Source organism: Monopterus albus, unplaced genomic scaffold (assembly GCF_001952655.1).
Source record: "Monopterus albus unplaced genomic scaffold, M_albus_1.0 scaffold238.1, whole genome shotgun sequence".
Taxonomy (NCBI): Eukaryota; Metazoa; Chordata; class Actinopteri; order Synbranchiformes; family Synbranchidae; genus Monopterus; species Monopterus albus.
In genome coordinates, this window is record NW_018128118.1 from 512031 (window position 1) to 523821 (window position 11791).

The 11791-nt window shown below is 40.9% G+C and overlaps 1 protein-coding gene across 1 annotated transcript in view; it reads left to right on the top strand.

Moving 5' to 3' along the window:
* The window catches only part of dnah2 (dynein, axonemal, heavy chain 2), a 73480-nt gene extending 65280 nt beyond the window's left edge, over positions 1-8200 (top strand). The window contains 6 exon segments of the mRNA XM_020620488.1: positions 1367-1518; positions 2468-2582; positions 5650-5826; positions 6375-6449; positions 7224-7374; positions 7812-8200. Coding sequence (XP_020476144.1) covers positions 1367-1518; positions 2468-2582; positions 5650-5826; positions 6375-6449; positions 7224-7374; positions 7812-7966 — 825 coding nt within the window. The 3' untranslated portion in view covers positions 7967-8200.
* Positions 8201-11791: the final 3591 nt, after the last annotated feature.

Below are 11791 nucleotides of genomic sequence, written 5' to 3' on the forward strand. Positions count from 1 at the left end.
ACAGAAGAGGGTTTTGGGGAAAAACTATTAAGTGTTCAGTTTTGATGCCATATGTCAGAACCAGATCAAGAGTGTGATTAAAACAGTGAGTGGGTTTATTTACAGTTTGAGAGAAGCCAACTGAGTCTAATAATGAACAGAATGCATTGTTGAGGCTGTCATTGTCAGCATCTACATAAATATTAAAGTCGCCTACTATGATTATTTTATCTGTACTAAGCACTAAATCAGACAAAGTCTGAGAATTCACTTAAAAACTCTGAATAAGGAGCAGGTGGACGGTATACAATAACAAATAGAACTGGCTTTTGAGTTTTCCAGTTTGGGTGTGAGAGACTCAGGGTGAGACTTTCAAATGAGTTATAACTATGTTTAGGTCTAGGGTTGATTAATAGGCTTTTGTTGTGATTTGGCGCTATACAAATAAAATTTGATTTGATTTGATTTGATTTAATTTTTGTTAGGTGGACCTAATAAGTTGGTAACTGAATGTGGACAACACAGATGTTAATAAAAATGTATCTGTGATTACACTTGTCTTTTGACCTGCAAGTAATATAAACCATAGGCTCTGCATGCTGTTCTCTCTATTGTCTATTGTTGTTACACCTATAGACTTTATGGTCACACCAGTAATTGTCATCTAAATAAGCTTTTGCCTTAAAGCATATATAGCATAATACATTACCCCATATATTATGCATACATGGGCTACATAATAATGTCTATGTTTGATATTTGATCATTTTATTTGAATGAAAAATAGTTACACCTATGCTGATGTGCCTTTGTTCTTCTGTGGAGATTGTCTTTTTTTAGGTTCTAAAAATCTGAAATTTGATTTTAAAAAGTGTGCAACAACCTTGATAATGTACCATGAAGAGTTAGCGACAGAAATGTATTTGACATGTCGGCAGTGTCAGTTGCATTTAAAGCATCTCAGGTTTGAGGCTGACCAGACTATACTCAGAACAAGCAATGCCTTTTCCCAACAATGCTGAGATATCCATGTGGTTACACAACACTGGCAGACAGTCAGTAGTGTAAGTAGCTAGAGATCTAGAAATATGTAATGTAGTTTTTTATCCAGATACAGCATTGTAACAGATTAGGACAAATCTCAAGGGGGACCTCCACAACTCAATATTTTTGTTGCTATTAGGATTTCATCCTCTTCTGTTAGTCCAAGACAAAATACAAAGTTGAATGTTTTACATTCATATACAGGTCTCTGAGCTTATAGGCACTTTGGTTTTGAAAGTTACTTAATCTGACAGTGTTATTAATATCAGTCTCAATTAATGTGCATTGTCCCATATAAATAAATAAACAAGCAAACAAACAAACATTTTATCTGTGCTTTTAGGTATTAGAGCGGTTGGCAGATGTTCGTGGGAAGATCCCAGCACTGATTGATTACGAGGGTACCACATCCCTCCTCCAGGACATCTCTTCACTACTTAATGTGGTTCTGCTACAAGAGATCCAGAGATATAACTCTCTGCTGGACACCATCATGTATGGACTCTGTGTGTGTGTATATGTATGTGTATGTGTTCTTCTACTTGCTACATAGTGAGGACCAAAAAAAAATGTTTAGGACATTTTGTCTGGTCCTCACCAATTGTGCAAGTCTCAAGAGAAGAGGGCTGTACATTGATAGATGACTGATGGATGGTTTACACAGATAAAGTAAACAGGATGACTACATGGGAAATAGCATGAGGTAGAGGAAAGAGCCCACATCTGAATGGGCTCTTTTTTCCAAAAATGTTAATTAAAACATGATTTGCAATTTATCATTAGTAAATATTTAGCAGTTACACAGGGGGGTTTACAGTTTTTAATTTTGCACCGGCAAGGCTGTGTAGCATTTTAAATAGTGATAATGGAAACATTAAATGAAAAGTAAACAAATGAAAGTCAGTTTTAGGGTGATTTGGATCATGCAGGTACATAACACTATAAAGGTGCACAAATACCATTTCAGCGTGTCTGTATGGGCTTAGGAAGACATTTACCTGTTTTCCAAATAAAATTAATTGTATGTGTCAATTTACAGATAATTAGGTTGAATAATTTATGAGGTTTGGTCAAACTGTTTCAAGATGATTTACCAGCATTGTGTCTTGGGCTAATGGGGTGGTCAGACAGGTGTGATTAAACCAGTCACAAAAGTATAATTGATTGCAATGCAGAAATCTAAAGAAAACATGCTGTACCGACATCAAGTCAGCAACAGGCGGCACCATAACAAACTGTCAAGAAAACTTAACTTTATATAAGTGGCCTGGCATCCACAACTCAGCAGTATAATAGCACTCTGTTGGTTCATAAAATGCATACACTGCAGAGTGCACAGTTATTCTAATAGGTCAGACTAGGAAGCAGTGACCACTAAACACCTGCAATAAAAGGGGTAAAAATGACTAAATTGTTGCTTTAACTGTGTGTGTTTGTGTGTTAGTTCATCCCTAGTGGAGCTGGAGAGAGGGATCAAAGGTTTGGTGGTGATGTCACCCAACTTGGAGGAGACCTTCAACTGCATCTATGATGCCCGTGTGCCACCACTGTGGGAGAAGGTGCCAGATACACACACAGATCACCCACAATAATCCATACAGTTTTCTCCAACACAAGTTGTTCTGAGGATACAGACATGAATTAAAGACAAATATGCTTCGTTGCCTTCATTTATTATCAGTATTTTCTGTTTATCTTTTCTCTTCTGCTTGAGACATACTCATTTCTTATAATGTATAGATACAAACACATACGCACACCATATGAGTATTGCAGGTGGGACCTACTGAAGCGATAAATAAGACTGTACCTGTTACCTTCATAAAGTGGGCAGACACAATAGAAAGAAGGCCTGCTGCTAGGATGAATAATACAGATGACTGATCTTTGGAGAATCAAGTGCACTTAAATACACAGGACAGAAAGAGACTATGCAGAGTCAGGAATAAAAGGAATGCTTTGAAAAAGGTAGCAAAGCATAGCAACATCCAAGGTAAACAGTAAAACAAATGGAGCCTTTGTTGGTTTGACTGTAATGTACTGTATAATCAAGTACTGACCAAGCGTTTCTTCCTCAGGGTCACAGATAATGTTTCAGTACAGACTGACATCTAGGTTTATTTTTCCACTATTTATTCTGACTTTATTTTTAGCCAGGCCTTTCTCTCTACAACAAGACGGAGGATTTCTATGCTGTTATTTAACAGATGTTCATATCTCCACTCCGGACGCTTTTGCATTCATCTTTATGATTTGATATGATCAGCATTAATGTATTCCTCTCCCTTCAGCCTGTCAATGAGCTGCAGGCTTGACACTGTACCTGTTTACTGGTCTGTTATTAAAGGTATATTTATCAATCACTCTCAATAGCTGCACAGATACATGCTTATTGTCCTCCTCTGGACAACCACATGCCCACACTCACACACAGTGATGAGGCTCTGGCAGTGTTCCAGGTGCAATTCTGTCCAAACACTTCATTTTGTTCTCATTAACACTGGACCTCTCTTTACAGTTGGATAAGAACACAGGGTGCTGTCAGCCTGGGTCAAGGGGATAGAAAGGATTCTGGCTACAAGTGTGTGTGTGTCTAGTGAGCAGGGGTCATTAAGGGCCTTTCGTGTTTATCTTCAAGTGCTTAATTCTGTCTTCATTCTGGGTGTGCATGAAAACATGTATGCAGCTGTGTGTGTACATGTCTGTGTTTGCACTTGAGTGTATTTGTGAGTGGCTGTTCATCTGGTGGAGTATACCTTGGCCCTTGGTGATTGAACAAAGCTGGCATCTGTGGACTAATCCTAGTGTAATAAGTAAAGTAAACCTTCCAAGGCCTGCCCCACTTTCCTAACAAGACCCTGAGCTCATTGTGCTCTAGCCAGAGGCTCATTACTGCTGAATGTACTGCATGTGCATGTGTGTGTATCCTTTTCTTTTTATAGGAGTATTGCACAGCAATTAGGGCTGCTGCTTCCAGCTGAGCTTCTTTATTGACCACTGACCACTTATAAACTAGATAACTCTCTGTCTTTACCTTTTTTAGATGTCTTTTTCTGGCTCTCACTCATCCCTAAGTCTTTTCTCATTCAAAATACTTAGTCTGATTTTGTGTACTTTGGTTTTCTCACTTGTCTATTTTGTCTCACACTGTCTCCATCTCGCTGCCTGTGTACCTCCCCTCTAGTGTTCTCTCCACTCTGCTCTCCTCTTTCTCTAAATCTCTTTATGCCTCATCATCTGCTCCAAGCAGCAACAGCAGCCCCTCATAGACTCTCTGCCCACCTTATTTATCCCTCCATCCCTGCATCCCTCTCTTCTTCACCCTCCTTGGCATGGCAGCCTGTCATTAGTTCTGAGCTCAGAGACTCATGGCTTTAATTTTGGCCTGCCTGCCTCTCTGTCTCCCACCATTTTGTGTCTGGTTTCTTCACAAGGCCTTGTTGTACTGTTAAGGGGCTGTATGGTACATGTGTATGTAAAATATTTGGAGGAGATGTGCATCAGTTATGTCGTGTGTGTGCACGTCACCCTGTGCAGAGATATGGCATCTCTATATACTGTACATTCCTTCTTGGGCAACAGTAACAAAAGGCTTTCATCCCCTTAGTCCACTGTGTGTATTTGTGTGTGAACCTTTATGTGGACATGTCATGAAGTGGAAAATGTGTGTTGTGTATATTATTCAGGCACAATAAGTGAAAAATTAAATTGCATGTTAATAAAATGCACTGTAATATGTTAGTAACTCTCAGGCTGTGCACCCATTTAGAATGTGTCTGCATATGAGGGATAGGCAGATCATGGAAACAAACAGATAGTGCACCATAAATACAATACTGATTAAAAAAATATTTCAGTGACACAAAATAGGTTAAGACAACTGTCCAACAAAAGTAAGTTGTGAAATGTAATTTAAAACAAAACTGTCCAGATCTGCACAGGCAAGCACAGGGGGTTAAGAGTTCAGGCATAAAGCTAAACGTGTTTGCAAAGGCTTGAAGAAAGTTAACAATAAAATCTTACTGTCGGTTTTAAGAGGGGCAGGTGCCAGTGCAAAGATGAATAAGTAGTGACATAAGTAGCCTTACACTAAGGCAATGCATAAATTAGTCCCGTGCTGTTTAGGTTTATGAACTGTGTGCCACGACGTCTGCCCAGCGCTATCAGTGTTGGTGTTGTTTTTGACAGTGACATTTGCGAAGCAGTTAGCATACAGACAGAAAATGTGCTTTTGTCAGTATTTCTTTGCTTTGAAAATAAAACAGGATAACATTTATACCCCTAATTGATGCACATGCTCCCTCAGAATCATCATTGCACTATGGTCAATTATTTGTAGATTTGTGTGAATCTTAGGCAGTTTTCTCCAACATTTGTTGGATCATTAAACAGCTGAAGGAAACAAAAACTGTCATATTAATTTTTAACACAACTATGTTCACACTGTACTTGGGAAATGTGTGTTGGTAAGACTTACAGGCCGCCACTTCTCAGTGCTACAGCGCCATACTGAACCTTTTCCCATTATAAGTCGTCAACAGCTGGAAGCATGAAATTACTGTAGATCTGTCATGTCTGGCCCACTGTTGCTCCCTCACCCTCTGTGTCACGCTCTCTGTCCACTAGGCGTACCCCTCACAGAAGCCCCTGGCAGCATGGACCAGGGATCTTTGCCAGCGAGTCGATCAGTTTGCACGCTGGGCGGAGACGGCCCGGCCCCCCGTTTTGTTCTGGCTCTCTGGCTTTACCTTTCCCAATGGCTTCCTCACTGCTGTGCTGCAGTCCTGTGCTCGACAACACAATGTGAGAGGTCACTCATCCACATGCACATAGACAGAAGGACGGTTACTACATGTAATGAAACACTATACTAGGATACATTGTTTGTCATGTCTTCCTTGTGGTTGATGGCCATGTATTTTTTAATTTACCCATTATGTATTTGAAAGGGATTCATAAGGCAACCCAGGTGACTATGTGATTTCACAGCTGAAAGACAAATTTTCACAGTACATACTGTATAAAAATAACACCCTGGGAAACGCATATTGATGCCGACAGTTGTTTTCAGACGTACAGTGAAGTCGCCCCCATTGTTGCTTTGGCAAACACGACCTACAGAACACTTGTTCTCTCTTGTTCAGCATTTCACAGCCGCCATGTGTAATGTTGTTAAGAAACTTTGAGAAAAATATGCAGTCATACCTGTGAGCCGTACTGTTTATTTGAAAAGGAAAGCTATTCTAATATGACTCATCTGAAGTGAAGGGAAATGTCCTTGTTTTGGGCCTGTGACAGTAACAATATCTTGTCCATCCAACAGTTAACTTTGTGTGAAACTGTTCTTGCAGATATCGGTGGACACGCTGTCCTGGGAATTTATAGTGTCCACTGTTGATGACAGCAATCTCCTTGACCCGCCTAAGGTGACTCCCCTGTACACACATTTGTATTTCCATAAAGATTTCCATAAACCTGCCGACAGACCACTTTTTCTGAGCCATTAGCTTTCAGCTGTCATTGCCACTTTCCATCACATTTTTCATTTCTACTCATTTCCATTCAGAGCAGCCTCTCTCTCCCTATTCCACAGATTCTCCTTTGCATCTTAATTTTTTGTTTACAGTTCAAATTTTGACAGTGAGTTAAAATGTTTTCATTTACGTTGTTGCTTCGACTCCACTTCTGCTATTGTGTCTCTATTTCTCGCTCACTTCATCATATTTTAATTTTCTCTGTATCAGTTCCTCTGTGCCTCCCTGTGCTTACACCAACTTTTTTTTTTTTTTTCCAATTTACGGACGCCTACCCAAAGCACACTTCCAGCCCTTCCTTGACAGGCTGTACCCCTTCTCTTTTCTTGCTCTCTCCATCATGGCCTAGTGCTTCTCATCCTTCTTCCCTTTTTGTGCCACTCCTGGTTTTCTCCTCCCCTCTCCTTCCTTTAACTCTCTTTTCTATCTTCCTCTTTGTCTCTCCCCTCTCTTCCCTTCTTTTTTCCTGCAGCCCTGCCCATTCTCTTGTCTTCACCTCCCTCTTCTTTCCTCGATGAGCTGCATTACCTAACTGGCAAGGTTGTTTGTCAAACCTTTTTCGAAGCTGTATCCAAAATGTCACCTCCAAACGATATCTCTTGCCTCACCCTTCCCTCACTGTCACTTTTCTTACTTGCGTCTGTTTTTCCGCTCTCTTTTCTCTAGGATGGAGTGTATGTCCGAGGTTTGTACCTGGAGGGGGCTGGTTGGGACCAGAAGAACTCCTGTCTGGTGGAAGCTAAACCTATGCAGATGGTCTGTCCTATTCCCACCATCCACTTTAGACCTGTGGAACACCGCAAAAAGATGGCCAAGAGTGAGTTGTTTGGGAATATTTATTAGGAATTGCCTTACTCCATCTTCCTCTCCTTTTTTATGCCTCTGCACCAATGATAGCTGCGGCCAGGGGCATCTGATTCTTATGAACACTATATCTCAGGAGCAACATAAGGGAATTTCATCAAATTTGGCAGAAGTGTCCACTTAGACTCAAGGATGAACTGATTAGATTTTGGTGGTCAGAGGTCAGTGACCTCAGTTCTGTCCCATACCCATGAATTTGACTGGTTGGTGGAGGCATACAACTGCAAAGTGGCAATCCTAGTTTTTTGTGTTTGCATTTTCTTGTGTTTTGCTTTTTTAATGATTTACCTTTTGTTCCTTGTTTCCTCTGTTTGTGTATATGTAGTTTATCATGTCATGTCCTGTGGTTTCACTGTTTTGACTCTGTCTCCCATGTCTGTGTATACATAGGTATGTACCTGTGTCCATGTTACTACTTCCCTGTGCGTTCAGGTGGGGCAGGCCGAGCATCTTTTGTGATTGCTGTAGAACTCAAAACAGGAGCTGTGACTGCAGACCACTGGATCAAGAGAGGGACTGCTCTTCTCATGAGCCTGGACAACTGAGGGCGTTAACAGAGACATTCACACACTGACTCTAACACTTTGTTCCTACCTACATTTTTTATCTCTTGTTTTAGCGGTTACTTTATATGTGACACTGCTCTTATTTGTGACCTTCAAGTTTTAATATACAGCAAATGAAATGTTATATTTCAATGCTGTGTTACTTCTAAGGAGTATTACATTCTGTAAAGCAGGTTTTATCTGGGGATTAACATTAAATGAGCTGAGTCATGATGAGATACTTTGCAGTTGGTCTGGCACAGTTTTGGTAAGGTTTCTTCCCTTTCTCTTTCCTTTGTGTCTCCCTTCTCTGCTGTTAGCTGACTGATTCTTCACTCCTCTCCACAGACCTACATCAGTCTTTCCATGCTGACCCCTTTTTATCTTGCTCATGGACACACACAGACATATACACAGCGAAGTCTCCTACCATGAAGTGTTGTGTTTTACTGGAAACTCGCTTCTTTGTAACATCTGGAGCAGCTGACTGTCTGGTCAGGTCATACAAGTGTCTGTTGTGCACACTGACTTCTTTAATCTGAGGGGCTGTTAGGCATTGTCATCTATTTTGTGTTAACACAACAGAATTAACAAAGCCGTTGTGTGAATACCATCCCAGGCTTTTAAAATTTTTTGCAAAATTTGTGCTAAAACATTATTGGAAATGAACATTTTAATTTTGGAATACACTGAATTTTTAAATATTTTATAAATCCATTAACATATCACTTTCTGTCTTTGTGCACTTACTGACCAGATGGCCCTGAAACTACAAGCAAATGTTTATTTGAAGAAAATCTGTTGCTGGTGGAGCTGTTACTTCTTTGAAAGCAAAGAATGATTTTAAATTTTCAGAAATTCAGGTTTATACCTTGTTTTGCACCTTCAGATACATGCATACTTTCACAGTAAGAACACATGCATGCCTGCACACATGCAAATAATGGAGTTAATCAAGGTGAGGTAAGGGACATTTTTATGCTAATATGCATTTCTCCCAGGCTGAAGAAAGAGGGCACAGGGTGGGAGTGAGTGAAAGAGAAATGAACCTTTTCAAACAAATGAATTCTAATGAATCTTCACAGACAAGACGCTTGGAGTCGGTCAGTGTTGTTAGAGAGAGAGAGAAAAGGCCTGGACTTCCCTGCTGCAAAGGACTCAGCCCAAACTCATGCACGGGAGGGAGAGAAAAACAAGAGAAAGACCCTGGAGAAAGTGAGCCGGGAGGAAGAAAGGTCCAGTAATGAGAGAGGGGTGGGGGGGAGGGGGCTGAGTTCAAGGTTGTATTCAGACTTCAGGATTGTCCCCTTGAAAGACCGAACACAGACTTCCTCAGGCTTTAAGAGCCTCTTGATCAGACCCAGGTCTGTGAGTGTGTGTGTGTGTGTGTGTGTGTGTGTGTATATATATACACTGGTGGCCTCTGGTTGGTGGGGGGGGGGGGGGAGGGGGAGTTTTACCTGTGGTGTCTTGGGTTGGGGGGGGGGGGGGTGTAGAGGGGGCACTCATAGCAACATGCTGAATTCAAATTCAAATTGGCTTATTCTCAGGCCTGGTTGTAACAAAATGATCAGACTTGGGAGATGGTTTTCTTTTTATATATTGTTTAAAGCTTCACCTGAAATGAACTAGAATGTAAATATAGCATGGAAACATTTAATATTTATTACGCACTATTAAGATTTGTGTACTCTGAAGTATTCCTGACAGAAAAACAGTAGTCAGGCTGCTATGGTTGGAAAAAGATATCAGATAAAATAATAATATGAATTTGTATGTTTATCATTTTGATAGAAGTGGTGTTTCTGTGTTCAGACAGTGTACACCCTATTTTAGAGCCACGGTTCTCAAATGCTCACACTCCACAGAAATACTCATTTCTTGAGGGCACGGGAAGCCAGTATCTTCACATCTGCCTATTCATTTAGAAACATCTTCTTTTAAAATTCCTCTTTTGAAAAAAATGTTCTTAATGATGAGGGAAGGTTTATCATGTACATGACTTAGGGAAACTAAGTTTTCTGCAGATTGTAGTGCCCCTTTATAAAATGTTATCTTTAGAGGACAAGCCAGGAGAGACGTCTAATTACATTATACTGTCTCCTATATCATTCTGCAGGCACTACTCCTCTGCCACCCCTGGGAGCCAGCAGAGTCTGTTTTGGAGCTGCTGTCCTTGATGTGTTTGTCTTATGCTTTAATTTGATTTCCCAACATGCTCAACATGGTCTTGGCCTAGTTTTAAGTTTCATGGGAAATGACAGGAACCTGACAAGATTACCAGACATCTTCAAATAACTTAGGATTCCTCAAGTGGCTCTTGGCCCCTTTTGAACAGTGACTGCTTCCAACTGCGGGCTCGACTCTTTAACCAAATAGTTTTAAGGGGAAAACCTGGGATCCAGTTGTTCTCTATTGTATAGTAGTTAATAATGGAATTTGGGCAAGTTGAACAGTGTGTTTGCCAGTGACTATGGAGGCGGGGCAGCTAATGTCCAAGACTTCCACCGAAAATAAACCTGCATGAGGGAAGAGAGAGAAGGAAAGAGAAACGGAGAGGAGGGAGGAGGAGGAAGAGAAAGAGCCTTTCAACGGGGGACAGAAGGAAAGAGTCTCTGTTTCAATGGAATTAAAACTGCGCAATTTCTTAAAGGACTGCTTGCTCAGACCGCGGTGGACCATTCCTCTCAGTGAAACGTATGTAGTTTTGAATGATTAGGGAATCCGTGCTAATTGCAACCCTCTCTGCCTCAGAGACTACAGTAGCTCGCGATTTTTCCAAATTTAACCAATGGAGGAGGAAAAAAGCTGTGCAATCGTTTAGAAAGGCGATATGACTGTGCAGAGATGCGAGATCATTGATGAATCTATCCATCATGCCTTGCCCATGGGCGAGCCAATCCACATTTTCTCAGCCTGGGCTGTGATCTATCTGCGTGTACAGTGCTCCCCGTGTCGACGTTTGCAGCTAAACGCGTTATGGATGTTGAATGGGGTTTCATGTTTTTGGGAGAGGGCTTTGAGCGAGGTGCGTCATCGCTGGCTGGGAAAGGAGATGGGGCTGCTTTGCAGATTTTCCACTATTACAGTGTTTTAACAGCAAGAGTCGTCACGGCACCTCCCCAGCAGATTTTGGATTGTACATAACAGGTAAACATGACGACTCTCGGTCGGCTGCTGACATGGGAGACAGTAGAGCCTGCGTTACCTAATTGTAACAGGGGGACCCATATGAGTCCACTGAAACCAACCTGAACTACAGTATCCTCATCCTTTAGAACATTTTGAAATATGACGATCATCACAGCTGAAGCCACTACAAGAACATTTGTTGGAGACCATTTTAAGTCTCATAAACTCCAGATTTTAAGCATCTCAAACGGTTTATCTTTTTGGAAACATGGCTATATTGTTTTTTTAAATATATATTTATATATACTGTGGTGGTTGGAATATATAGAATTGCTACATGCAACATAATGGCCTCTTAACTTTACATGAATAGGGCCGAGAAGTTTCGATGCAGCAGTTTCCCATTGCTGCGTTTCGTTTTATCAGTTTTAACCAAATTAATTTCGAAACTGGTGATGTCATGTTTTACGGTAAGGAAGGAATAGTCCATTGGAAGATAGTTCTGGAGTTGGTGATGTCGCAATCGCCTTGTGTTGAGCTCAGTTGTACGTTTACATAAATGCACAAAAAGGCCACGGCGTGTGTCGCAGGTACGATATGAAAAGCGCGAATGTGATATTTCCTGATTAAGGGTTGATTGAGTGAAATGGGGTAGGAAGGGATGTCTGATTTTGTTTATGAAATCTCATGTGG